We start from the raw sequence: 27,290 nt of genomic DNA, 5'->3' as shown, positions 1-27,290 counted from the left end.
CAGTTCACTTGACTTTTGACCTCACACATCTGATTATTATTAAATTTTGCTCTCTCTGCTGGTCACTGTTTGCGCACGCCTTGTCGGCTACAGCGAAATGATGCGTCGCATCGGCCGAGAGATTGGGACCTCGGGAATTCTGGAGCATAGAGTTTGTGCCTAGTGATCCCTACGGCGCCTCGGCCCTCAGCTTTGGGAGAGATGGGTGGTAAGTAACATTGACTGATAACATCATCGCCAGCCTACGGATACAAGTACGTAAGGGGGGACTGTTGGTGGTGTTTACACTCGAAAAAATGGCAGAGCACGGAATACCTATGGATAGGTGTGTGTGCCTCTGCCATCCTGGACACGATGCAGGGGTTTGTCAATCGGGCTTCCACAACGGGAAATCAATGTGGGGGGAGGGAGGGAGGAAGGGAGCGCAGGTTCTCAGTAGGTCGGCGGACGGGGCCGCTTCCGGCGCGTTGGGCCCCGAACTCTCTGACAGTGAAGCACCAGGAAGGAATTGCGGAATTTCCTAGGCCGCCCGCGGCCGGGTCAGCTGGTGACGTCCGAAAAAGCAAAGACTTTGGGAGTTCCGTCTTTGCGCGCGGTGCAAGTACGAAGTATTGTTGGCTTTTAGCCAAGGTGAAGCTGGTTCGAATTACGCAACCATCGTGCTTAGGATGCGCGGGATGCGTTTACCGGATTTTGGGGGTATGTTGGGTGATGTGAGTCAACTATCGCGCGGTTCGACGGCGTTTGAAGCATCGTGATCTAAATTTTTTTTTTTTGGGAATCATTGGTGCGTTTGCGTGTTCGAGTGTTTGGATTGTAAACAGTAAGAGTCTGCCTCTCTTGAGACTTTATTTTGTTGTCTGTTGCGTTCAGTTGTTTCCAGGGCTTGATGAAAGATTGCAAGCATATATTCCATCGGGTATACTCCTTGACGTGGCTGAAGGCGGCGGTCAGATACGCAAAAATTGAAGTGCAAAATGGAAAAGCCCAGCGGCGGCTCGCGGGCCGGCGACTCTTCCGTCCGAAAAGGGATGGGATGGGTGACCGACCGACCGACCAAACCCCCACGCGCAGTTGGACAAAGTTCCCTTCCCTCCCTCCCTCCCTCCCTCCCAAGTTGCAGACGTGCAAACTGCCCTGCGGCTCCGGGGCGGCCACCCCCCCACGCGCGCAACGAGCTTGGTACGGAAACCTAGGAGCCATATGGCATTGGCAGGTTGGCATTGGTACCAGAGGCTGCACACCAACTTCTTTGGGGACCCTTGGTGTCGGGTATAGGTGGTTTGAATGTAACCACACGGGCATGGCTAAAGTCCCCCCTCGCCCATTTTATTGTAAGAGGTTTTGCAAACAGGCGCGGACACACACACGCATGCAGGCCTACCGGAGAGGTAATCTGAGCGGTGTACGGATACGGTGTAGGGAGATGTTACGTGACGGCGTAGAGGCTTGGAGGATCTTATCGTGGCTCATGGAAATTAGAGGGGGGGAGGCTTCTTTGCTTCCTTCGAGAAGGTTTCCGGCTTGGTGAGTGTTGGGTTGTGTGGGGTGGTCACGAGGGTGAGAGTGTTGATGAAGCTGAAGCCGGAGATGTGAGAATCTAAAGGGCAAGGGGATGGATGTATCATGGGATGGTGAGATATTTCCAGCATTGAGTGGTTCTGTACGTGGGGGGCAGGGTTCCGTAACTCAATTTTCTTTAGTAAGTGCCGCGCTTATTCTTTGTTACTATTATTTATTGATTTGCTTTGCTCTCTCATGGAGTGAGGTGGGATACCAAGTTCAAGTTGATCCCGCGTTTCATGCAATAGTCCAAGCTACGGGGTGTGCGGGTTCACTAGGCTCTTCTCGATACCGAGGGAACATTCATGAGTAGGTTGGTATGTACGGAGTACGGATACTCATCGCTTGGGAGATGGGGGGAGCTGATATCGCCATGGCCGCGATTATGTCGATCCGTCTTGGGGGTCTACCATAAGGGAGAGTTTGGTGTATTTGAGATGCTGTGCCTGAGCGGCATGTTACCTTGTGGTATCGTTTGGTCCATTGAGGACGGGAGAGGAAAACACGTGGGGATGGTGATTTGCCGTGTTGTTATCGGAGTACAAGCAATTATCGTTTACAAAACGGCATCAGACTTTGTTTCTCCTTCATCGATCGGTAACTTCCCTCTCTCTTTGCGTGATCTTGCGGATCACATTTCACTTGATAAGTACAGGTATTGAGGCATGTTACTTGACATGGCGGATAGTAGCCGATTTGGAGATTCCGACTATCTTTGAAATGGCGTTGGGCGCGGAACAATAAAAACCGAGACTTGTTCTATCACAACTCAGAAAATGATATTGTCTTGTCAGCATTTTTAAACTTTGAAAGGGTTTAGAATCATGATAAATCTGGAAACCAGTTTCAGAGAATGCATGCAAAGCTGAATGGGCACACTACAGATGCATTCACGTCGTCAAATCGTAAACGGAGGGAGGGCCCCCCCGTTTCCCGACGATCCGGGGTTGCTTTGACACTTCACCGACGATCGTTCGGCAGAGGTTGAAGACCACCCTGTCTGGCAGTTTGGCGCGCAGGGAGGACGGGAAGAGGGAAAGCGGCGCCTGGAGCGGCGGCGGCGGCGGCAGCGGTATGCGGCAACGGTAATGGTAACGGCAACGGCGTATGACCTTGCATTGTAAAGTGACGATCTTTACTCATTCTTCTTGTTGTGATTCAATGACGGCCCCGACGGGAGAAGCTTAATGACTAGTAGACTCTTTGCGCAGTACACCATGGGATAAAGTGACAGATTGATAGAGCAATAGAGTTGATGATTGCGTAGGTACGTTCACGGTTCCGCCCTTCTACCCCCTCCCGCTGTCAGAATCTGTTTCGGGAATGCTCAGCTGACCTCCCATCTCGTCATTTGTGACGGCGAGTCGCGCGGGACAGGCCTGAGTTCTTTTCTCCACCCGCGGAGAGACTGGTCAGCTTCCCCGGAAGACAGGGGGGCTTTGGCTTTGGCTTTCCCATCTTGGGATTGTCTTTGCGGTTTGTGTGGGATGTCATTGGAGGAAGTGGTTATTTTGAGAGACGGAGTTTGGATGAGGTGATAGGATTGCAGCGACTTTGGGGGAACAAACTCCAAACGGCGAACGGTTTTTTTTTTCCTTTGGGGCATTGAGCAGGGCAGGCGTGGGCATGGGTAAAATTCGATGAGATGCAGCTGAGTCCGTGTCCGCGGTACGGACGTTATGCGCGTGACTGCAGGCCAGGATGGGTGCAAGTTGTTGTGTAGGAGTGTGCATTTTCTTATTTCAGTAAACCGTTCTTCTGGGGTTGCGACGTTGGTGGTTGAGATCCAAGGGGGGGAACTTCTGTGTGAGTGGTGTGGGAGTAAGTCGTTGATTAGAGAATGGCTTTACGTTGCTACGTCTCGGCCTGCGGTTTGTGCCTAGTCTCCGGTAGCTGCACGACAGCCGATATGGTTGAAACCCTCTTGATCGATCAACAGACAAGACACGCGAAGTGTTGCTTGGAGGGTTTTCTAGATTGGTGCAGGTGACGTTGCTATTCACTGCATGTCCGGTTGAAGCGCACGCTCAAACCAGTTCAAGAACATCCAGCCATGTTTGTTTGCTTTTTATCAGACAACTGCCACGCTGGAGGAAAAGCTAAGACATGGGGGACAGGGGAGTCTGATCCGCGGTAGTAAGCTTCAATGTCCTGGTTGGATATCGTTTGGATTGATGTTCATTCACACGGTTGGCAAACAATAGTCGACTGTATCTCCAAATACCATTGATCGGGAAATGTTACGGGCGAATCGGTGGTGTTGGTTCTTCATGGCAATAGATCGCGGCTTGATGCAGCTGTAGCCTGACCAACCTTGGATACGAATGGCTCAACGGGCAATTCTACGGACGTAATGTACAATCCTCTGAATAGGACTGCTTGAACAGCTGAATTCGGCATGAAGCTGTTCTCACCCCTGGTGTCATTGGGACGGTGAAAGCTGAAGCCTGATGGTATTCGTTCCCGCCAGTCCGGGGGGTAGCGGTGAGGGCGCATGCATGCCTATTTCTATACCACGATCTATTGAGATCCAATGCAATCTTCTCGACACGATGCGATACGATACGATATGCTAGGCAAGGTTTGACCTGCACGGTACATGTAGGCAGGGGAGACGAAGTTACAGATTCTATCCGTACCTCCATACAGTAGTGGCGGAAGATCGAAGCCGGCGCGCGCAGGACGTTTTTCCTGCAGCAGCGGGAACCGGGGAGGAAGTAAGGGGACGAACGGGGGCGCGCGTCAACGTCCGGCGGCAGGCAGGCAAGCGGGCGGACATTTGAGAGTATGACGCGCGGGTCGCAGAGATGGCTACACCGGCGTCCGCCATGGCGGGGAGCGGTGTAAGTTGCAGATTTTAATTTGCTTTGCTTTGCTTTGCTTTCAGTTTGAGGTTGTCACTAAAAGCCCGGAATGTTGACTTTCTAACTCTTATTCTGGTTGATATTGCGATAAATGATAAAAATGAATAGAAAAAAAGAAAAGGATAAAATCAATATTCGACATGTACCCCGTCGCCCGTAAAGGTTGCGCCAATTTTCCAACACCAACGGTATGTTTCGCGGCTTTGCGGCTTAAGGGCCCCCCGCAACGTCGTGGAAGCCCGGTATGTCACTGAACTGAGATATCTATCACCGGACCCAAGCCCAATGTCTCTGATGTGCGGGCGGCGGGACGGAGGGGAAGAGGGTGAGGAGAAGAGGAGAAGGCCGACATGGACCGGATGGCGGCGGGCTTCACTCCTCCGCAGCCTCTGCTTGATTCATGTTCAGCCGACGAAAGGGCAAAAGAAACAAGTCATCTACGGGAGGGCTGAGATGCGCAACGCCCGCCTGCCACGGCTTCACTCGGCCCTCCCAGAGTCAGGCAGGCAGGCTGGCAGGCTGGCTGGCGTGGCAGGCAAGGCGGGAAATCCAAGTCCTGTCTTGTGTAACTCGGCCTTCCCCTCTCTCGCGTCAGAGTTGTGGCGTCTGGATTAGGAATGAGCGGTTGGATGGCGAATGTGCCTGATGATCAGCATGACTAGAACTTCAGGACACAGAGACAGAGACTTTTTGAGCCTCGTTCAGCCGAGTATTTGCTTGCTTTTCTTTGGCAGTGTCGTGAGAGTGTCTTGCACTTCGTAGCTGACTCTGGGGTTGTGAGTTTAAACGTGGCACTGGGGCTTCTTCTTCCTTTGCGGCCTTCTGCGCGGCGGGGAAGGATCTGCGGCCCGGAGTCTTGTTCCGGCCTATCACGCCTCCGGAGAGGTATGTACACGTAAAAAAGGCAGTCGAGCTAATACAGGAAAGTCTACATGTACAGTTGACACCTGTCAACGAGGTCGAATCGTCGAAAGCTAAGGAATTATCGCCGTGATCGTGATTGTCGGCGGGCTTGGCCACCCCGCAAGCCACCAAACTTAGGAATATCACGAACCCCTGCCTGGTAGGCGCCACCCGGCCAATCGCCCGCGGAAGAAGAATAGCGAGGGACTGCAGGGACATACACCTTTCCCGCCGTTGAGATCTGGATCTGACTCTGGAGGGCTTACATCTTGTGATTCGAGACCGAATATCATCATGGCTTGGGAAGGCATGAAAGGGCTTGTTTGGGGAGGTGCAGAGCAGCAACCGAAGTGTCATCGATGGCTCGTGATTCGGCACAATGGCTGGACTTTGTCCCTTCTTCTATCAGTTTTCACCTCTCGAGGGGGGGTTAGTGAACTATAGAGGCGGCACCGCTCAAACTTTGGGCGTTTGCATCTGGGGACTAGGTGTCGATAGTCGTCTCAATGATTTGCTTCTCTTGCTGTATTGCACCGTGTGCTGAGTCGTCTGAGAAGACTCGTTGCCTGCGGCTTAACGCGATGTGTTGGCAACATTGAATCGCAAACACGCCGGGGGGCTGGAGTTTGAGGCACACCAACGATGGTTTGTGGCGCTAGTAAGTACGGGGAGATCAGTGTCGCTTCCCGTCCAGGGACATCAAATTGCTGCCGTAAATTCTGGCCAATGATGGAATGTCCATTGAGCCATGTCAATGGTTGTCACACCTGTCGCTTCAGAAATTCTTATCATTGCAAAAGTCTCTCTCATCCTGAGGGATGTATCCATAGGGATGTATCCATATCCTAGGTAGCAAACTGACATGAAATACTCGTCAACGTTCGTGACGAAGATCTGGTAACTTTGCCTGCCGCGATTACGTAGACGCTTGTGCCATGGGGATGGAGACTTGGAGAGGCTGCCAGATTGGCGAGGCACCAGTGCTTGGGACCGGATCTTGGAGTGGCCACGGCGTTCATCGATGATGCAAATAATTGGGGTAATAAGAGAATACCGAGTGGTTCCCGAGCTGATGATCTGCAGGCTGGTGGTAGCTTGAACATGTACGTCTGTTTGCCCGCATTCCTGTAAGGTACAGCAATTCATTGCATCAACAATGGCAAAGTGTCAAACGTCAATAGACCCAGATCGAGAAGCCTGACGAATGCCACATGTGTCATTGTCGTGATACTATAACGTCAATCGAATATCACAGGTTCACCGACAGGAATTCGGTTAACTAAAATGAAAAACGGAGACTAGATATTATTTTATTTTATTCTGCGTCACAAGATAAATCATTAGTCTGAGTCTGTTTTATTTAATATTTGAAAATGATAATCTGTCACATATTCCAAGCTGAGAATGTTGACCACATAATAAGCATGAACACGAATCTCACCTAGTGACCCCCCAGCTGAGCCCCTCCTGAGGGGCGTGTGAAGTGAGATGAGACGAACATGGGCAAAAAGGTTGCAAAAGCACGGTACTGGCTGAACGGAATGGCATGGCCAAACATTTCTTCTTCTTCCTTTTTGCCTAGTAAGGTCTCCCAGCCCAAGCATCCGCGCATTTCTCACCCACTCATCCGGACCTCCTTCACCTCGGCCGGAACGCTTCCCCGGACGGGAAGGCCTGCCAGGGCGTGGCAGGCCTGGCGAAGCGGCACACACGCACACCACCACACACATTGAATCTGTCTTTTTGAGACAAGCTTGAGGTCACATTCGGCCGGAAGAGACATGAACAATCTCCTCTCTATTTCCTCCCCCTCCACTCATTCGCAGGGGTTCTCTGTCAGGTTTGCCTTGGAGGGTAGTGTCAGGAACGCCTCTTGCGTCGTTGGGAAGGGATGTTTCGTATTTTTGGCAGTTTGGGGGGTGGTGGTGGTGGTGGGAGAAGGGGGGAGAGGTATTTTGGCCGTTCTAGATTCGGCCGGCTGCCTATGCGCCGGCAGCATCTCTGCGAATCTCTTCGTCAACCCCTACGGATGGATACCCACGATTTACAGACTCTGTTACCGATGTTCCCGCGATGCGCGAGGGTACCGATGGACGCCGTGGATCTAGTCAGCTGTCATTTGTCACATTTTTGAAGAGTTTTGTTCTTGCGGCTATCATATTTCCAGGCAAACCCGTCAATAGTAATACCCAAAATCGAAAACAGCACCTGGACCGCGGGACTCGGGGATCCACGCCTAAGATGGAGGGGTAAAGAGGATTCATCGCCTGCCGGGTCGAAAAGAGTCAGACAGAACTACGGATACCTATGCTGAACTCATTCGCAAGCTGAACCGGCAAGGGGATACTGAGAATGCATAAACTAGCTAGCGACATCTTATTCCCCACTATCGAGAGATCTCACAAGGGCGGCGATTCGGATGCCTTGTTGTTTGGGGATTCTCATCGAACGGGAGGGCATCCTGAGGACAATTACATGTGGTGTTGATGTTCTCCTCTAGCCAATAAAATCCCGTCGCTGAATCCGACGGACGTTGATTCCGTAGACTGGTATGACGGAGGGGGTAAAAGAGAGACACGGGCGTTGTCTCTGCCTTCGAGACAACGAGGACCTGGAAGTCTGCGATGGGAAAGCCGCGGGGGAGAGACCGAGAGACTAGACTCATAATAACCCCTGTCACCTTCACTCAAGCGCTGGCCACACGCTCGCGGCCTTCAGGCACCTCCGGATATCTGAGGTGTGTTTGTCACGCTAGATGCTCGAGTTCAGAGCATCGAATTACCCAAAGTTTCCGATTGCTGCCCGGCCTTTCCTGCCATCGCATCGCGCGCATACTCACACGCGGCTTTTGAGCTGTCACAGAAGTAAAAGTGCGACCTGTCATGTTTGGGGAAAATCTCTTCGTGTCGGCTTCTGTCATGCGCGTCCGCGGCAGCATATGACAAGCGAAAGGTCTAGACGGGGTAATAGACCGGTGGTCTTCGCAGGCAGCCTTTTCTTTACTGAAAGTCTCCAAACAAGAGGGCCTGTAGCGCACCAACCACGGCGGACCTTGACGGAGGCAGGCCCAAGCACGCAAGAGAGGCACCGGCGCCTCGTTCGGTCGCGGGGCATCGCCCGGGAGCGCAACGGAACCCTGTTCACGACAGGGACACGGCGGCCGAGTCGGTGGTGAGACCGAATTAGGAAAGTGTATTCGCGGGAGAGAAGGAAGAAAAGGCGTGATGTTGCCCTGCCCGTGCTTGCTACAGGCGCGGTGGGCATGTCCAGCCTGACAGAAGAGAAGACCGGCCATTCTGGCCTCGTCTATTCGGGGTCCGGCAACTTCTTTGCGATGCGGGCGAGGCCAGCATTCCTGCCCGTGTCTCTTACGCCGTTCTGCTCCCTTTCTTCTCCATAGTATCGGTCCTCCACTCACCGGGTTGATAAACCGTGTTGTATCCTCGGCGTTTGCCCAAAGACCCTTTGGCTGCTTCGGCTGCTTCTAGACTTCCCCAAAGCCTAGCTTCGTATTACATACGTCCCTATCCACTTCCCCTCCGTGTATTTGAGAAACACGAGAATGTTCCTGTCGACATCTGCGGATAGCACGGAATATCCGAGCGCGAGTCGAGGCATCGTGAGTGTACAGAGCATTCTCCAATTCTTAACCCTCCCATCTCCATGAACGCGCAATTACCGGTAGCGCTGCCACATGTCCGTCCATTCACGTGATACAGTGATACTAGTACAGAACCCCATTGATTCTGGAGAAACTGCTGAGCAGCCCACAAAACGACCGTTGTGTCCCCGGACGGAGGATCGGATTCTTGCACGATGGTGGCAAAACCCGCTTACGCCCAGCCCCCTCTCGTGCCTCTGGACCCCGCGACTGTCATCATCTCGAGCGAGGCAACGAGGCTGTCAATGGTCCGGATGTTCGTCTTTACTGGGACTGATGAATAGAGGGGGGATCTCTCACCGGCCCACAGGTACTACGTGAGAACCGCTCCGGCAGACGACCTCGTCCACTCCGAATGAGCGATTTCATCCAATCCGGTATTCATCTTCAGGTATCTTGGTGGGCAACAAGCTATTGTGCGCGCGGTCTCTCAGATCGCATGCCCATTTTCCGGGGAGAAACTTGCACAAGGCGCATGATCAGCGGTGGTCCCTGAATGAGACGGCGATGAGCGTGGAGAGATCGTCTGCGGAGGATCAGTTGGGGTTCCTCCTCGAAGAAGGCCAGATCTTGGAGGTGAAGCGAGACCTTGAACATTCGCTTCTAATCTCGAGAAAGCGATGGCGCCGGCAAGTCGTCTAGATGTTTGACCGAGAGCCATGGCCCATTCACAGTCATCAATCCTCCTGAGGAAATCATCCTCCGAAGCTTTCACTGAGCCTGTGGTCCATTTGGCGCCGGCCGGGCGCACCGGCCCCGGCAGGTCACCAGCGTAACATTCTGCACACTGCAGCCCTGTTGCTCAAATCATGCGGCAGAAGAGGAATCCTCCACCAGTCGGCACCCGTGGCTAAGTTGCTCGGGTAAATTTCGTCTGGCCACATGGCTTCGCCCGTTTCCCTCCAGGAGAGTCCATCCACCTGTTGGTTGTCACCACGCTATCCTCTGCGCTATCCTCTGCGCTATCCAACCTTCAGAAGAGACGTTCGATGCAAGAAGGGTCCTGACTTGGTCCCGGGATGGTGGCTCAAGCGGTACAACCACTCTCAGTCGGCTGATGATAGTCGATTTTGTTGCCCTGACCGACACTCTTCTTTGACAGGACTGGACCATTTTTCACAATATCCCGCACCGGGGTGCTGCAGTGGTGTAGATGACAGACTGTCATAGGTCCAATTCAATATTGAGGATTCCATTGTCCCTCCAACCTGGCTTGCTAGGCTAGTCTTTGGAAAAGTCCACAGGCTCTTCTGGCTTGCCTTCTTCGAGACAATATCCAACACGAACTGCAGAGCTCACGCCCTGACCCCACCAGTGATCTGATCACATCGCATCCTCCCACCGCCCCCCGGCTCATTTTGAGCGAAACCTCACGAAGGTTTGTTACGGTTGTCCAGCTATGGAGACGGGAAGTGAGGGGGGAGAGGGCATCAGCAGCACGAGACAAATCGGCCATTCATCGCATATTCAAAATCTTCTTAAAGCTCTCCATTCAAGTATAAACTCCAACGTGTACCGCAAAAAGCGGAGATTGCCGCGGAGTATCTCCTCCAGCTCTTTGTCCCCCTCGTGGCAGCCCAACGAGCGATGGAGCTCCACGATGTCTTGACGCCTGATGGAGGGAGACCAGAGCGGTTTTTTTCGTCGCTTGCCCCCGAGCAAACCCGAGCGAGGTGGGACCTGGTCATCACGAGAGGAACCGCTCCCTGGCGACGGGGATAGCAGGTCCCTGCAGACCGAAGTAATTCCAGCCTTTGAGAGGAGGCTTATTACGCAAACCCCTAAGGCTGTCACGGTCCCATGCCAAAAGTATCTTTCTCCTCTTTGTTGCGCCTGGAGACACGAGACGGGCGACATGGGGGGATATCAAACGGGACAAAGTCAGGATTCGAGAAAGAGGGGGAAACGGGCAACTTTGGCATTTTCTTCACAATAGTGGATTTGTCTCTGATTCCAGGAGAGGGAGGAGATCCTAGGACCTTTTCCTTTTTCCCTTTTCTCTTTCGGGGCCCGCTCCGTTAGATATCACCACCGCAGTCGCACCGAGTTCCATTTTGTCTAGTGTAGCCTATCCACATTGCCGGGACTCTCTGTCACATACTCCTTGGCCCACGAATGGGAAAATTGCTCGCCACAGAGGAGTCGAGGGGGTGTGGTGATTCTTCAGGTAAGGTCACGATGCTCTGCAAAATTTCTGCGTCCAATAATTCCGACGAGAGGGGTCAGGTTACTAGAGCCCACCTGGCCCAGCAAAAAGACAAGATGCCAGATGGCGTCCGCCAGGCTGCATCGTGACACGGAGGGCGGAGTATCAGACCCCGTTCCTTGGAGTCGTGGAGGGGGGGAGAGGGGTTGGTTGACGGTGTATGGTGGGCATAGTGGCATACCATGGAAAGCGCTTCGGAACACTCTCCGTAAAGTTGTAACGGACGAGGTCGCATTCGCGTTGTAACCATTCACAGACCAAGGAAATCCTCGATTCGCCAATTCTCCGACTGACGTCTTCTTTAGCGAATTCTCTTGCGTTCCGTTTCTGGTACGACTCAACACTTTTTGCACCTCATCCCACTTCCGAACCAAGAAACTGGAACCGTCGCAAAGATGGTTTTGCCAACTTTGACCATTGGATTGTCAAAGTGTAGACCCTGATTTTTGGTTACCATCACCATCCCAGGAAGAACCAACTTTTTGATCACCTAGTTCTTACGTACTATTACAATCACCTTGCCGTACTAGGAGATTTCGGAGAAAAATCAGGGTGCACACCACAACCTGAGCACGATTCAGGGTCTGTCCTAGTCCACCGCGCTCCGGTTCTTCTTCTCATCTGATCTCGTTAGCTTTTACGCTCATGTTTTCCATTCGTCCCACCCTACAATGCCCCCCCGGATGAACGTTTTCACAGTTCTTGTTTCTTACGCTTCTCACGCGCTCAAACTCCTTTGACTCTGCTTCTGGTCAGAGATGGCGAATCTAAAGCCGATTCCCGAGCTAACTATCCAGCTGGCGCACCATTCGGCGGACAGAATACCGAGTTAGGTCCACAATAGTCGTCGATACTTTGGAGCTTTTGCCAAGCCCCCTCATTCTCTCTCTCTCTCTCCGCATTCTGCGAGGCTTGCCAATGCCGTACGTGGGACCTCCACGAAGTTTCCCCGGAATATCGCCTCATGCGGGACATTGAATGGAGATGGTGGCGTTGTCGTCGGTTCGGCTTATGCCCGGCAGTCCAACCTTTCTCGTGCCTTCGTCGGCTTCCTCATTTGGTCGTTCGGCCAGGTTCCAGCAACGAGAAGAGTGGACATGTGACGACTAAGACCGGGAGTATGGAATATGATACTTTCACCGCATGCATTGGCAACTTGTAAGATACGGTGAACCAAGAAACGTGATCCTTGAATCCGGGAAACACCAAGGTGGGTATCAAAACGGATCGTGGTCAACAGGCTGGAGATGAGACAACGACCTATAGAAAACGTTGGGAAAAAAAAGATGAAATATTATTCAATTTTCTGATTATTATTTTCTTGGTCCCAATTTTGTTCAATCCTCCAGCTTATTCTTTCCTTTGTCTCGGAGGCTAGTTGCAGACATTGATCCGTTGTTTGTTCCCATGACTACAATAATTGCGGGAACAAATCCGTTTGCGTTCGGAAAAGATTCCCTGCAATCCTGGGGTCGACGGTTGCAACCCCAGGTTTTGCTGTCTTCCATTTCGTTCCAACAGGTTGCGCCCCAAGGATTCCTTCACCCTCTGGTAATGCTGTTTCGAATGGACCCCTTGCAACTCCTGAAAGACATGTTGAAGAATACTCCCCCTCCTCTTCCGCCCATAGACAATTGTATGTAAAGTGATGGATGGGTGAGAGGGTGGGTGGCATCGATAAGGCAAAGTCAGCAACCGCTTGTCTCCCTACTGTCATTGGACATCGCCCTGCTGAGCCTCTCGATCGCCGTCATTGTGCTGCAGCTCTAGGCTTCAGCATCGCATTGCTGCGACTCAATGGTCTCTTGCTCACCCCCAAGTATGCTTCGATGTCTGTGCCGCCCTGCGCATCACCCGAAAATATCTCTGCTGAGTTCCCATCCTCGGGGGCGGCGCTTGTTCTGATCTCAAGCGCTGCCGCGGGGCACACACATACACACTCACACACTCGCGTCTCCCGTCACCCTCATGTGTGCTTGTTCGACAGCGCGAGGTTACAATCTACGTTTGGTAACGGAAGAGCTCCAGGACCGTCTTTCAGACACTATTTCCGTCTACATGCACTTTCTGTTTTGGGTGGTTTGGGAACATCGTTTGGTATTTCTGCCCCTTTCTTCTTTGCGACGTTGTTCGGTCAAGGATGACTTGAAAATTGGATCACGCGGTATGCATGGAAAAGCAAAATTGCATGTACTGATTGCAAACGGCGCAGTCTGAGAATGAAACCTCGGTGGAAAATGGTGTTTACACAATAACAAAACTTCTTTGCCGCCTCTGGCCATCCACATTGCCCGTCCAGGTGCTGCTGACCTGCGCCATCGCAATAGTGGCCAAGGAAACGAGTGCCCTATTCGGAAGGTCGGCCAAATTATTGCAAGAACAGAAAAAAGCATATGCCAAATATCTATTCTCACACCACCAGATCAGATGTGCCTGCTTTCAGCAACTAGCGCCCTTCTTCCCCTCGTACCGCACGCTTGTATCTCTCCAACGGTTGCCGGCAAAGAGCGAAGATTTCCCTCGAAAGGCGGGGGAATCGAAGCGCATGTGGCACTACCATCGACTCCAGCTAGGCTAATGACTATTGACTCCGTGATTTTGACTCTGCTGACGCGGGTATGGTGCCAGGACCCTTCACTCATCGGAGACAGAGAAAGGGATAAACGCTGAGGCGGAGCGGGGAGTCATGTGTATCTGCCCGGCGATATGCCCCGCGCCGCGCTCTTTTACTGCGGGAGAGAGTCAGGGACCGGAGATGCGGTGAAGAATCTTAGACCGCCGGCTCGCCGCCTACTGCAGGAACTGCGTCGGCCGGAAGGCGTATGACTTAGCGACTTACCGCCATCGCCGCTTGGGGCTTGACCATGAGGGTATCATCACGAGTCGCATTTTAGGTCAGCAAGTCGCTCCCTGCTTCGCCTTCCGTGTCAGTCCTCGCGAGTCTATGCGGAGACGCTCGCCATTGTCATTCTGAACAGCTTCTTGTGCCTCGGGATGTTCGCTGCAGGTCTGCGGCGGCGCGCAAGCCAGGCCGAGACAGCAGCAGTGTTAAAGTCAGCCCCCACGCATCCTCGGTAGCAGCGGACGGGCAGGCCTCAGCTGAGTCACCAAACCCCCCTCGGTGGTCTCAGTCAATATCCAGAAGCCTTCTTGTTGGACCAATTCTTCCCCCGTTGTCGGCGGTAATCACGGGCTTACGGAAAGATTTGGGGAATTTAGTATGGCTGGGGACGGGCCGTGGCGGTGGGTGATGAGGGAAATGACCGTCAGCACAGCGTGACATTGACGTCTTCCCTCCAAAATCCATGACTTTTTGTCAGGTTGGGTATGATTGATGTGTTGGCGGTTTGGCGCCGCGGCTGAGCAAAGGGACCTCGGTTCTGATCGTCAGGTGCGCAAACATGCAGCGCATTTACTGAATGGGGCCTTATTTTAGGTAGACTAGGTGAGTATCATCACTTCCTTCGTGGGGCTTCCGGTCCTGTTTTGTCGATGCAAAGGGGAACACCACAAGATGATAGGTGTCGTGCCAACGATGTAATTCATACGGCCGTTGGAGGTGCCCTCCATGACCTGAACTTCATCCCCCACGCGGCATGTTCAGGCCTTTCACTCCTTTGACTTTGACATATCTTGCGGTAGGATCTTCCGTGGCGAGCGGGAGTGGCGTGGATCTTGCTGACGCCGACAGATTGCGGGCCGAGATACTGTAGCGACGCTTATGTGGCGTGATATTACCTCTTTCGCGTATCTGGGAAGCCTGACTGGCGAAAAATTGAGAGGCGCTGACAATTTGGTCTGGGAAAAGAGAGACTGGTGGTCAGACGTGGGCTGACGACATCACTCTCGGTGAGTTTGTGGGGAAATCTGTCTGTAACATCGGTGAGGGTTAGAATGAAGTAGGCTGGCGGCGAAGCTAGTTTCTACAACAGCAGGATCCGGAGGGAGCCGCAGTGTTCATGGGTGCATTGCGGAAACCTTCCAACGCTAGCAGATCCAAAGAGATCGTTCTTACGTTCGCTCCCGCCGGCACAATCTCGTTGAAAGACTGCAATGTCGGATGGCTTACTGATACTCCTCTCCACTGCGGTCTACACGCTATAGTCAAGAGTGTCTGAAGGGTACATCGGCCACGGCACTGAGAACTACATACAGACTTTCTTCCTGAAGACGAGACCAGCAGGCTCGTACACCACTCGTCGAGGTGTCTGACGAGATATGTAGCGACAAGGAGGCAAGGACTAGGCTACCGTTGAACCCTACGGCTTACCTACAACGAGTCGAGATAGCATCATGGACGTGATTTCTCCACTGAGGAGATACCTTGGGTGTTGGAGATCACTGCTCTTCTGATGAGGCTGGGGACCCCGTAAGAATTCTGGTCTTCTATCCTCTATCCAAGCGATAGTCTGGTGCGCGCTGTGACATGTACATGTCTTCACGGGCCAGCTCCCCAAGGATGGTCATCGTGCTCGACCCATAGACGATTCGATGAGCTCAACATGCACATCCATACTTGTACCTAGATCCCAAATCATTGCTCCTTCCCTCGTGTAAGTTTCGAAAGTACCTGCAAAGTACCAAATACTATCATCATCCGAGATCCTGAGACTTTCGGACTGAGATGATGAACAAGTTGGCGTAGATCAGAAATCGCGAGGTGTCAGATGGCGATAGTCATCTCAATCGATGAATGACGAACTCCTCGTTCCCTGACGTGCCCCCGTATGGAGTCTGCTGCGAAATGATAGGTCAATATGATCCAGAGCAGCACCAGTCTGGACCTTGGACCTGAGCGGTAAACGCAAGCAGCCGTTCGGCTTCAAAAGAGCCCGCTGTCTCTGTGTAGCTCAAGGAAACATGGCATGAAAACTATTGTTCCGTTTCCGATTCAGCAAGAGAGCAAGTTTCCAACACGAGTTTACGCAGACGATCTGTTCAGCCTCGAGTGACTATTTAGAAGCACGAGGAACACAGCTACGACCAACACGAACTCGTAAAAGGGTATCACCACAAGGCATCTTGGCCGACATAAGCATTAGACAGTATCCTGTACCTATCGCCAGAGTCTTGAGAGAGCATTGAAAGGTCCCTTGAGGGTGCGCAAGAATCTGTTGTGAAGGTCATGTGCAAAAGTTTGTGTAATGGAGTCAAATTTGCTGTCGCGCAGGTCCGTTCCAGGAATCCGCCTCTCACGCCATGCTTCGCGTCTTCTTTCCATCGCAGACTGGTGAAAGGTCTCAGAAGACATGCATGTCCCAAGAGAAAGGCTCGTGGTGTGCTGTTAGATAGGCCATCATAGGTGTCTCGCGGCCGTCGGACCAAGCCACAAGAGATTCGAGGCAGGTCATTGCAGAGTCATCATATACGGTACTCGCGCCTCCCCGCCCGCCTCCGAGTACGACAGGTTGTAGACCAATGCCACGAGCTGGGCTTAGCGATCGCGCGGCCCGACAAATCTCGCAGCCAGTGGAGGCCGCAAGCCGAGCCGAAGCCAGGAGACGCGGTGCCACGAAGGACAGCCTCGGACGGGGTCGTTCAGCAGGACCCATGGTGTTGCCATGTGTGGTAATCGTGCTTCAATCATGTATGCAGACCTTGGGCTGAGGTACGGGATAGAGGGTGACACGATCCTCGGCTCACCCTCGCACTGCGCGGCGGGGCCTGGGCACGTCCCGTGGGGAGAGAGGTAAGACGAACAAGGGAAGAAAAAGAAAGACGTCCTGAGGATGTATGCAATGCGTAACACGTTTGGGTCAGATCTTGTCTATTCCTGGGTACCGTCGCACGGGATGTTGTGACGCGAGAGGTCAGTTGGTTCTCCCCCGCCCCCGGCCTTGTGCTGCCGGGCGCGAGCTGGATTGTCCGTGAATGACAGGGAGGAAACCGGAATGATATTTCAGCGAGAGAGGGGCCGTACGGCCGACGTGGGGTCTCGGACACTGTTGGACAGCCCGTCCAAGTCCTTCCTGGATTCCGTTGATTACGAGCTGCGGATTCTGGCTTCGGATCAGCAGTCACAGGATGCTCCTTCACGGATCAAGACAGCCACGCGTAACGGCTTGTTTGAGGGGGAAACGATGCGCTACTTTATTCAGCCGTTATTCGGCCCGGTGTTCTAGTATGTCAAACTGCTAAGCCAAGGTTGAAGAGAGCGGAATGTGACTCTGTTGGGAAATCCTTCCGCTGAAGGTATTGCCTGTGGCTGACCGAGCTGTCAGGGATGTTGTAACTCGGTGAGAATTTGTGTGCCAGGTGACATTATTTCAGCAGTTTCGGGCCCGGGATTTCGGGCCAAGTGTCTCTACTGTTCTTTTGAGGGAAGGGAAAACTTCTTCCATGATGCATGCATCATTTACTGGTTTGATACCCGGATCCGCACTAGAACGAAATGTTCGCGACTCACATTTTGAAGAAGAACATATTTATGGACTCCGGAGGAAGAACATCCCTTACTTGAATACTATTGATTATACACTAAGTAGTCCTTGAAGCCATGTTGACACTGTTGGCAAGGCTGGCACCGTGTAGTAAAGGGCCACGCACCCCAGATTCTTCGAGCGTGTTGCACTGACATGGCTATGGTTAATGTATGGAGCATCTGACTAACTTCCTTATACCCCAGAGAACATCATATCATGTCAGAGAAATAGCACCCATGGCGTCGCGACTCGGAGTGGCAGTGCCATCCATCATCGCTATAGTGACAGTCCAACCGCATCTCTGTCCCAGGGATTCGGTTCCTTGACATGGGGAGTAGCTCTCAGGGAGATGTTGTCTCGAATCAATCCCCGGTAGATTGGACAGACCACACTGGCAAGGGGGTCGCGTGCAGGATTTCTTCACCGGTAGATGCCAGATCGAGAACTCGCGTGGTTTAGGCTAAACGCGGCGGATAAAGGCGGCCTTCCTCACCGCCGCGTAGCTCAGGCAGAATAAGAGAGATCGATATACGTTTCAGGCGTTGCAGCTGGCCTGGAAATGTAGTCTGTGTCGTGGCAGCTCCTTAATGCTGCGTCCCAGCTTGGCGTGGTGCATAAGTAGGTAGCAAGGCAAGATGCATGCGTTCACCGTGTATGTGATCGTTATCCTACGACACCCGCCACGACAAGCGGTGAGACCGGCGGTGATGAGCAAGTCTGCTTCGAGGCCTATAAAAATAGGATTGGGACTTTCAGGAAAGCCCCTGTCTTTGGCGAAAGCACTCTAGGCTATGTGCTTTGTTCGGAACAGTGATCGACTTGCTTCTATATCTATCATAGGGACATTCCGGCAAAGATTCACGAAATCTGCATGTGTTTTTGCTTCAAATAAGGTGCATAGATCAACAGTGCATGCAGTAGATAGATGCATGCGCCCATGAAACATCATATACGCCACTCAGTCCGCTTCGAATGACCACAAAACGTGGAGGAGTTGCTCCGTTGGTCTATATAAGACACAGTACGTATCGTGCGAGTGATATTTCTGATCTCATGACGATATGCCGTACCGAATAACAGGAGACAAGGGCTACGGGGTCTCTGAAGAAAGGGAAAAGCAGCTTAGGTACATGGATGTCGAGCCGTGTCATGGTCTGCTTAGAGCGGGTTGTCGGGACGAATGTCGAGACACAGGTCTCTCACTTTCTGGAAACCGACTGACTGGAGCGGCTCCATCTTGATGATGCCTCACTGGGCGCAGTTTCGGAAGTGGTCTCGTGGTGTATGATTTTGTCGCAAGCTGAAATCCTCCGCTGCCTTTTGCCACGTCGAGTGGTGGGATTTGACCGAGTGGCAGGTCTCAATAAGCCGAAACTACTTCGAAAGGAATTATCATTTGCTATGGAATCGATTTCAGGTAACGAGTTCTTCACGAGCACGGTCTTTATCCTATTAGGGCTTGGATCAAGAGCAGCGGCAGCTTGGGTCATGATGTGCCGCCGCCATACTCCTACCCCTCATACACTCTTCTTTCCTATCCTTTCTTGGTGCCTCGGCTATCCCCGAGAGCCAAGGGAAACGGCGGGCCGAGGTGATTTAGGAGGCTCTTCAGAAAGTATCACAATGAACGAGTCCATGACTATGAGACGTAGGCTGGTGATTGGGTAGAAATGAGTCGCGGCTTCGAATTATCTGTGGTAATGATGAAAACTCATAACACTAACGGGGCTCGGTTCCTCGATTGTGGTGAGTGAACGCTAATGCAAGATCTTGGTCTGATAGAGAGAGGACCGGCATGAAAAGGTCGTAAAAGAAGTCAGGATAATTTCTCAAGGATCTTCCGTCCACCAGGCCATCTTGCAAGGGATCGTTTAGTACTCATATGACAGAAATACGTATTAATCATGACCTTCGGAAGAAAGAAATGATATCGTAGCTTTGGACATTTTCCGGGGAAATCCGACTATGGGTCTTATCACGCCGTTGACCCTTTGAAGTCTTTTGCCTGTCGTTGAAGCAGAGAGAAACTCATAAAGATACCTACCTATCTCTAGACTGAGGTGTATGTCTTCATTACTTAGAACCGATGGTGGGTTGTGGATCCTCGCAGCAGCGATTTATTTTGGAAGCATAGGTAGCCAAGGCAGGGTTTTGAATCTATTTCAAGCTACAGCCACAGGAATTAAAATCTTGTTTTTGAAGTCGTTCGGCGTATGCCGTATGTTCGAGGTAAACGGCAGGGCTGATCTGAACCCGAACAAAGAGCACCTGCCATGAAGATGGTTCCTCTCGTTTTTGTATGAAAGAACCGGGCAGCAGGCAAGGTCTAAACACTACTTCAGATCTATCATCATCTGTACTCGGTTGTGATAACCCTAGACAAGCATACTTGACGTCTTTCCAGGGACACGAAGGGACCGTTCTAGCTTGTCGTTTTTAGACTTGCCGATTTCTTTTCGCATATGGCGATGCCGATGTGAAATCGCCACGATATTCATAAAATTACTACATCAGTAACATTCCATCACCTTGGCAGCCGCATCATCGTCCTCCATGAACCACAGCTCACAACCAAGTATAGCACTCATCAGCAACAGGCACCTCAACACTATAAAGCTCCTGCGACCACCACTGCGTCGCAAACCCAACAACACTGAAGAAGAAATCACTCTTCACCGCAAGACCCTCCTCGCACCCCGTGTTGTCATTCTGGCCCACACTGATACCAGTCCCATTCACCTCCTGGCTCGCAGACAGCACAAAGTCATTCACGAGCTTGGAGCGCGAGGTCACCCCCGAACTAAGATCGATGGCGCCGCCGAGGATCTCAAACACGAGCTCGACGCCCAGGTCGACGTAGGGGTTCACGCCGACGGCAGCCTTTTCAGAAATGTTGGCGCGGGCGGTCCAGACGGGGTCCCAGCCCGTGGCGAAGGAGGCGGCGGCGTCGACGAGGTCGAGGTGAAGGTTTGCCGAGGGGAAGGAGAGGCCTAGGTCTGTGGTGATTGAGGCTTTGGCGTCAGCTTCGAGTTCAATGCCGATGGCGAAGCCGATTGCGGGGCCGAGTTTGATGATGCCGGGGATGTCGACGAAGTTCTGGTCCGGGTGTTAGTGGGGGAAAAACAAGGATGTAACGTCAAATTAAATGTGATACGTACGTAGCCCAGGTCTTCGGGATCATAGGTGAAGTTCCCAGAGTACGGCGCCTTTACGTCGACAGTGAGTCCTAGGACCGCATCGAAGGTGGTGTCGATGTCGAGGGCGAGCTGCTCGACCTTGAGGGGAATGATACTGTACTTCAGCGTGCCGGAAAAGGTCATGTTGGACGTCAGAGAGGCCTCGTCGGCTGTGACGGAGAGATACGGGTCGTAGGTGAAGAGGTTCGTGTTAGCGGGGAGGGCGAGCGTGTTTGTGATTTCCACGCCGCCGTCGTCCCATTTGATGTCACGCCTAGAAGAGGCAGGGTTCTGGACGGGGACATTGGAGAAGGAAATCTCCGTCGAGGCTGGTGAGGGTGGTTAGCACATGTCTTTCTGTAAGATTTGAGGCATGACTTACTAGCCGTGTTGGCAACGTCGCTCTTGTGGGCATTGGCAACAACCTGAAGAGACTCGGCGTCCCAAGTAACGGTATCAACCAAGAAGAAGCCGCGCTCATTCTCAGCATCACAGTTACCCAGGTGATTCGTAACCATTACAAAGTCGTCGAGCGCCTGCCACTGCTGGGAAGTCTGCTCAAAGGCAGCCGTCGCGTTGAACGTGACGGTGATGCTCGCGTCCTCGGCGCACTCGACGCTCGCGATGGCCGCGACCTCCTCGAGGACGACGGAGGGGTACTTCATGGCCAGGACGACGCTGACGAGGCTCTTGTCGTCGGCGGCGCCGTAGTTGAGGGTGATGTCGTTAGACGGGACGAGGTTGGCCGGGTCCGTCTTGTTGCACTCAGGCCGCAGGACGGGAGTGAGCGTGGTGGTTGTGTTGGCAGCGGCGTTGGCGCCGGTGACCATGGCCACGGTGAGAGCGAGGAGAGCGAGCATCTTGGCAGACTGTTGGGGGATGGATGAGTGACCTTCGCTTGAAGAAGGCTGGAGAGACAAGATCGAGGCATAAAGGGAGGAGGACTCGCTCATATAGACCCCTTAGACGGAGGAGGTCTGATGGCCATTCCTGCTGGCCCCGGCTCGGCGATGGCGAGTTGAGCGTGCGCGATTAGATTCAGTGTCATTGTTCTCTCCGCCATCCTTGTAAATGACATGCAGGACCATCCCTCGCGAGTCGCGATGGCCTCATGGGAGTCTTTCTTACAGGGCCTCCCGAAAGGGGAACCTTCTCATCTTATTCCATGTCACTTCTCACTTTCGATGCACCATCCGCACGCGTTGCCATCGGCCCCCCCGCTCCACATGCCGTTGCGCGAGTCACGGAAAAGGTCCCTAAAGTGTAGCTCAAGGTTATCGATAATCGAAAGGGATCAATAAATCCCACCGCGGTGTAACGTCGGGGCCCTGATTTTATGTCACATTGAACCGCGGGGTTCACAACTTTGTTTTGCGTGTTATTCATAGGATGATAGGATGTACATAGGAGGGAGAGCTTCGGCCGAGCTGTCAGGAAGGAAACCTCGTGCCCCGCGAGCGAGGGTCCTATTGGAGGGGCCTTCCATCTCCCGCAAGGAATAGCTTTGACAGTGTTCAGAATTTGAACACATGCCGCCGAAGGGAAGGCGGGATCGTAGCATCTCCGGCGGGGGCTTATCGGGCGAGGACACCCGGAATGGGTGCTCGGCGGGGACGTTGGGGGTCCGGGCGCTGATCCCAAATGGGAGTTGAGGCCGAGATGGGACCAACGGCGGGAAGTCGGTGACCGATTTCGGAAGTTCAGAAATCGGGACGTTCTGTACTCTTTAGTGGCGACCCAAATTAATAGCACCGAAATAGTAGGATTTCATGTATGCTCTTGAATCGCCCATCAACGGAGGAGAAAGGAAAAAGTCTAAAACGGGACGCTTTGCTAGATGACTTGAGGTATTCAACTTGCACCTGATGCGATCTATCGACCACTAATCCAACCCCTCAATGCGGCGGGATATCCTTGAATGACATAGGGAAAGTACAAAGAAGATTGAAAAGGTATGATGGGTCATGGTTATGGCGGTCAGGTATCACCATCTAGGCTCTGCTCTTTCGATCGCTGGCATTTCCAGTGCGTTCTTGTCGGCAAAGGGGTCATCATCGTCTTCCTCCTCCTCCGAGTCAGGCTCAACAACCTTCTGGACAGGAGGTCTCGGGGGCTTCGCCGGGGCAGGTGCCGGGGCGGGCGGAGATCGCCTCGCCATCGGGACCGGGCGAGGTGGAGCAGGCGGACGGGGAGGCGGCGTGTTGCCGATGCTCAGACCAGAGACGTCGGGAGGAGGTGGAGACATGGATTGCTTGGCCTTTTCTGTCACCACTGTCAATGCATTAGTAGGAGCTCTTGAGAAGTGATTTGGGTTAGGGGAGGCTTACTTCTGTACATGTGAGCTTGCTCGGCAAGTTCATCATCGGAGTCACTGTCGGCGTCAATCGAGCGGTCCAGCTGCTCAAAAGTCATGAGCGCCGTGACAAGCTCGTCGTTGGCGCGGAGGAGACTGCCGAGCCACTCTTCGGATTCAATGTGGTGGATCTGTGGCAATTAGTCAGAGAAATCATCGCAAGACGAGGCGCAAACTTGACTCACATAGCGGAGAATCTTTCGTCGAAGCTGTTTGCAGCTTTCGAACTGCTGTACAGCCTGGGCGTTATCAGAAATCCGTTCCCTTTCACGGTTGATACTCTGTAGATGGTTGGTCAAGTTGGTAGTGGCGATGGAACTCTCAGCAATCGCGCTCTTCATGGCGTCCTTCTCCAGTTCCAGGTTGAAGGGCTTGCGCTTGCCCTTCTTATCCTTGTCCTTCTTCTTCTTATCCTTTGACGACCCGAAGAAGGAGCCGCCAGAATGGGAAGAGGACTTGGAGTGGCTGAAAGAGTTGGTGACGGTGGATGTGTTACCGTAAGGCAGATACGGCGTTTGCTGAGGCCTAGATGACTCGCCGGCACGGGTGGTGGGCGAAGGAGGCTTGTCCTCTTCCTCCTCCCCAAAGGGATTCTCAGTCTCCCGCACAGCCTTGGATCGCTCCTGGGTCACAGCAACCTTGCGCTTGGGTAGTTCCTACAACAAATTAGCCGGTATCGTTAAGTAACAACGTTAGCCGTACCTGGTGCAGTTTCGCAATACGCTCCAAGCCTGGCGTGCTCTTGTACTGAGCCCAGCTGCGGAACAACTCGGTACACTTCTTTCTGACGTCAGGGTCAGAGAGATCAGAGGTTCCACAGACTCTCAGTCGTTCCAGCAAGGTCTCGTCGGCGAAAGCTCGTTGGAAACGCGGGCCGGCATTCTGGATCAAGCCATCCAGGATGGTCAAAGCTCTGAGCTGGCGATGAACGTTGCCGTACTTGAGCTTCTTGCGTATGGCGCGGGCAGCCTCCGCGGGGCCGGAAGCTTGGAGTTTGATGACTTCTACGAGGTCAGGAATGCCGCTCATATCATCCTCATCATATGTCTCGGCGGTCAGCGTCTCTATGCTAACCGTGACGGCGGAATACGGTTTCTTCTATGCTCGGTGTCAGTTCCTGCGTATTCGGTAGACGACAAAGCTCCTTTGAGGTTACGTGAAGCTTTCGGAGGCTCAAGATAGGCATCCCATCATGCCCTCAAAACGTAGCTCCCAGTCAACCATCATCGATCCATACAGCCTCATCGAAAGCACCCGCACGGTCGTAACCTCCCGATGTTGCGGAGAGTGAGAAGATGAGGGGTCATTCATACCTGAGAAAACATGATGCTTGGAATGCACTACGGTGAGGTATCTCTGAGTTTAAAATGCGCAGGTCTGAAGCAAGCCAGACCTGGTGGCTACGATGGCGCGGTTCAACCTAGGAGGCTGGCCGGAGGAGGAGGAGGGGTTCGGCACTAAAGCCGCCGCTTGCTAACGGAGGGTGGTCCGCCTCGGGATTCACAGATAAGGGTGAAGGATGCAGCTGCGCAGAGCTGGTTGATCGTCGCTGGTGAGGTTGTTCAGATGCTCGAAAACGATGTGAGTGGTAGAGATATGTAGTCCGTCGTCAGGATCGGGCTCCGGGTCGGGCTCGGGATGGAATGTGCATGAAGTGAGTGAATGAGGGACGGACGAGGCAGTCTTGGTGGGGCAGGGCGCCCTCCAAGCTTAGCTCCGCGGGGTGTCTTCGGTACGTACCCTTCGGGTGCGCGTGAGCCTGGGCTGGGTCCCGCTGACGTAGTTTCACTCAAGAGCCCGTGGAACCGACCCTCGAAAACTGGACTTGAACAGCAAGTAATCTGCAGCATGGTGGTAAACAAAGGGGGAAAACAAATCGCACAAAAAATTGAAGAGTTGTCACTTGGCTTCTATCTTGCCCATCAAAGTTTCGGGTCCGGCAAGGCACATGGTTGGAGAATATCACCCAACTTCAAGGTACCTGACTGCTGACAAGTCCCCTTGGACCTCTCTGAACAGCGAGCTTTGGGATGTCAGGACATCTGACGAAACAAAGCTCGCACAAACGCTGGAAGCACAAGCCACTTCCCCTTGTCCAACCAGCTTCAACCCTGTGGAGCCATCACTCCCCTGAGGGCTACCGGCTCTGCTCGGCGCCGTGATCCGGCTTGGCCAATCGCAGTGACTGGCCGAAACCACACGTCATGTGATCCCACGCTGGCCGAAATGATGCCCTGAACCTCGTTGACAACTAAAACTTGGAGGATGCAAATGCACTCCGCATATTTCCCGTTCGTTTCGTTGTGAGAGCACTCGTCTGTTGTTCCCGTCTTCTCAATGCCGTCCCAGAAACTTGACTGGGACTTTGATCATTGTTCATTGGGCCGAAGCCCCGACTCCAAGCATAAGTCAAGTTACTAACACGAATTCGGCCATGGCGGCTTGCATACGTACTTTGGCAGTGTTCATGCCCGGGATAAATGGCACTTGATCAAGATGGTATTCTAGACAAACCAATCTGACGATGAGCGTCTAAGTACTTGTGTCGAAAGACGGGCCCGACAACTCGTTTAGTCTACCTTCTTTTTGGCATACCGTAACCCAGCCACCAATGACATCTATTCTCAACTATCTACGATTCTGACTCACAGGATCCTGATTTCAAGTCCAAATCAATAAAAATTTGATAGCCATATTAAGAAGAACAAGCTTCTAATTCAGTGGTGCCTGCACTCGAAACTTACTCTCTACTTCTCTGCATCCTCAACAGCATCCTCAGCAACAGTCTTGGGTTCCGCTTCGACTTTGTCGAAGCAGTGGCACAAGTCCTTGCTGTAGTCCATGGACCAATGGCAGGTTGTGTTGTGGCAATCCCCATACTTGTACCGACGATTGGAGCCGTCGGGTCGCTTTGCTGTAGCCCACTTGCAAAAGTCGACCATAGCGTTGGTTACATCGATACCCATGATGATAAAGGATCGAGGTAAGATAGGCGGTTTTGATTCAAGAAGCTAGATTAGCGCTTAGAGAATGGGCTTGGCGAAGTGGACGAAGTGGACGAAGTGGTAAAAGGTGGATTTGTGAATGAGGCTGAATATCGATGTGGATGTGGATGAGGAATTTCTTGTCTGGTGGCTTCCATTCCTGTGATTAAGTAGTCCCAGATGTGACTTTCTGAAGCCATATGTTCATTGTACAGAGTCTGGACCAAGTCTACGCGAGTAACAAGATCTAAGCCGATGGTTCACTATGTTCCCGACACGACCTGAAAGACTCGATGCAGACGCAGAAGTGTTGTGAGATTGAAACGTGGAGACTTAGGAACTCAGGATCTATGTATCGCACAACTACCATCGGGTCCTCGACATAAACTAGCGATAAATCCCTAGGAAGTATTCTTTCACTAGGTGTTTCAATGGATGGCTGCTGTGCCCCCAGCAACAAAGACAAATTGCACCTTTTTGTTCGCGAAGGGCGGCCGAAGCTTGTGAGTCGGGCGGGGTATCCGAGTAGACTTCACGATCAAAGATTATAGTAGAGAACTATAGGGCAAACAAGGGACCATCACCATCAAGGCAACATTTTTTTGTGGTAGTCGTCGCCAGCGAATACCACATAGGAGTGCATTGCGCCAATTCCATATCCTACAAGCACTCTCGCATGTGCCAAAACTATCAACAAGAAGAATTACCATGGTCCATCATCCATTTGAAATTCGCACTGTCGAGCCATTGTAGGTTCCAATCAATAGCTCCGCGCCAGCAGAATAACCACATCCTCTAGGTCGGGGTTGGGGAATTTAGACGGAAGAGAGTGGCGTGTCTCATCTGAACCTAGTCTCAGAACTTGTGCGTGCTCCAGTCCTTCCCTTTTTCTTCGTCTTCGTCCCCTGTCTCCTCTGCGTCGCCATTTCCTTCGGCATCGTCGTCCGCTCCGCCGTTTTCGCCCTCTTCATCTTCGTCGCTATCATCATCGTCGTCGTCTGCATTGAAGTCTGGCATGACAATACTATTTAAGAAGGTAATCTACACTAGGTGTCAGCCGAATCATTATCAAAACGCTAAGAATCCATTAGAGAGCAACTTACGAATGGGTGCATCGCAGCAATGATCTCACAAATCTGCTCTTGAGCATCGTCTGCG

At 52.6% G+C, this 27,290-nt stretch overlaps 7 protein-coding genes across 7 annotated transcripts; 2 read left to right on the top strand and 5 right to left on the bottom strand.

The window, feature by feature from the left end:
- The first annotated feature begins 803 nt into the window (after window positions 1-803).
- BDP55DRAFT_322019 (uncharacterized protein) lies at window positions 804-1,745 on the top strand. Its single transcript, XM_060566780.1, has one exon. It carries the CDS (start codon window positions 890-892, stop codon window positions 1,529-1,531), a length of 642 nt encoding a protein of 213 aa, XP_060424886.1. The 5' UTR covers window positions 804-889; the 3' UTR covers window positions 1,532-1,745.
- Window positions 1,746-15,994: 14,249 nt separating this feature from the next.
- On the bottom strand, window positions 15,995-17,179 carry BDP55DRAFT_677360 (uncharacterized protein). Its single transcript, XM_060575890.1, has one exon. It carries the CDS (start codon window positions 16,747-16,749, stop codon window positions 16,438-16,440), a length of 312 nt encoding a protein of 103 aa, XP_060424885.1. The 5' UTR covers window positions 16,750-17,179; the 3' UTR covers window positions 15,995-16,437.
- A 3,011-nt stretch (window positions 17,180-20,190) lies between these two features.
- Window positions 20,191-21,604, bottom strand: BDP55DRAFT_524461 (uncharacterized protein; the record flags this gene model as incomplete). Its single annotated transcript, XM_060567798.1, has 3 exons — window positions 20,191-20,715; window positions 20,778-21,124; window positions 21,178-21,604. Coding segments are annotated over 3 exons (1,299 nt in total), but the record flags the coding sequence as incomplete, so codon positions are not given.
- An 876-nt stretch (window positions 21,605-22,480) lies between these two features.
- On the bottom strand, window positions 22,481-24,572 carry BDP55DRAFT_321838 (uncharacterized protein). Its single transcript, XM_060566779.1, has 5 exons — window positions 24,305-24,572; window positions 23,851-24,246; window positions 23,334-23,804; window positions 23,123-23,279; window positions 22,481-23,066 (listed from the first exon to the last, which is right to left on the bottom strand). The coding sequence occupies exons 1-5, from the start codon at window positions 24,332-24,334 to the stop codon at window positions 22,780-22,782; spliced, it is 1,341 nt and encodes a 446-aa protein (XP_060424883.1). The 5' UTR covers window positions 24,335-24,572; the 3' UTR covers window positions 22,481-22,779.
- On the top strand, window positions 24,573-25,231 carry BDP55DRAFT_321835 (uncharacterized protein). Its single transcript, XM_060566778.1, has one exon. The coding sequence runs from the start codon at window positions 24,811-24,813 to the stop codon at window positions 25,138-25,140; it is 330 nt and encodes a 109-aa protein (XP_060424882.1). The 5' UTR covers window positions 24,573-24,810; the 3' UTR covers window positions 25,141-25,231.
- Window positions 25,232-25,842: 611 nt separating this feature from the next.
- On the bottom strand, window positions 25,843-26,388 carry BDP55DRAFT_677351 (uncharacterized protein). The gene has a single exon (XM_060575889.1). It carries the CDS (start codon window positions 26,112-26,114, stop codon window positions 25,896-25,898), a length of 219 nt encoding a protein of 72 aa, XP_060424881.1. The 5' UTR covers window positions 26,115-26,388; the 3' UTR covers window positions 25,843-25,895.
- A 599-nt stretch (window positions 26,389-26,987) lies between these two features.
- Window positions 26,988-27,247, bottom strand: BDP55DRAFT_732663 (uncharacterized protein; the record flags this gene model as incomplete). Its single annotated transcript, XM_060579975.1, has 2 exons — window positions 26,988-27,173; window positions 27,236-27,247. The coding sequence occupies 2 exons, from the start codon at window positions 27,245-27,247 to the stop codon at window positions 26,988-26,990; spliced, it is 198 nt and encodes a 65-aa protein (XP_060424880.1).
- Window positions 27,248-27,290: the final 43 nt, after the last annotated feature.

This window comes from Colletotrichum godetiae, assembly GCF_030913485.1.
Source record: "Colletotrichum godetiae strain CBS 193.32 chromosome Unknown BDP55scaffold_52, whole genome shotgun sequence".
Classification (NCBI taxonomy): domain Eukaryota; kingdom Fungi; phylum Ascomycota; class Sordariomycetes; order Glomerellales; family Glomerellaceae; genus Colletotrichum; species Colletotrichum godetiae.
The sequence above is the reverse complement of the archived record's forward strand: the minus strand, read 5'-3'. Positions and strand labels throughout refer to the sequence as shown.

Coding starts and splice junctions, on each gene's coding strand:
- BDP55DRAFT_322019 (XM_060566780.1), top strand. CDS start 890: ATGAAAGATTGCAAGCATATATTCCATCGGGTATACTCCTTGACGTGG.
- BDP55DRAFT_677351 (XM_060575889.1), bottom strand. CDS start 26,114: ATGGGTATCGATGTAACCAACGCTATGGTCGACTTTTGCAAGTGGGCT.
- BDP55DRAFT_321835 (XM_060566778.1), top strand. CDS start 24,811: ATGAGGGACGGACGAGGCAGTCTTGGTGGGGCAGGGCGCCCTCCAAGC.
- BDP55DRAFT_321838 (XM_060566779.1), bottom strand. CDS start 24,334: ATGCCTATCTTGAGCCTCCGAAAGCTTCAC. Junction 23,805..23,850: donor GTATTGCGAAACTGCACCAG/GTACGGCTAACG, acceptor AATTTGTTGTAG/GAACTACCCAAGCGCAAGGT. Junction 23,067..23,122: donor GCAAGCTCACATGTACAGAA/GTAAGCCTCCCC, acceptor ATGCATTGACAG/TGGTGACAGAAAAGGCCAAG.
- BDP55DRAFT_677360 (XM_060575890.1), bottom strand. CDS start 16,749: ATGGGTCCTGCTGAACGACCCCGTCCGAGGCTGTCCTTCGTGGCACCG.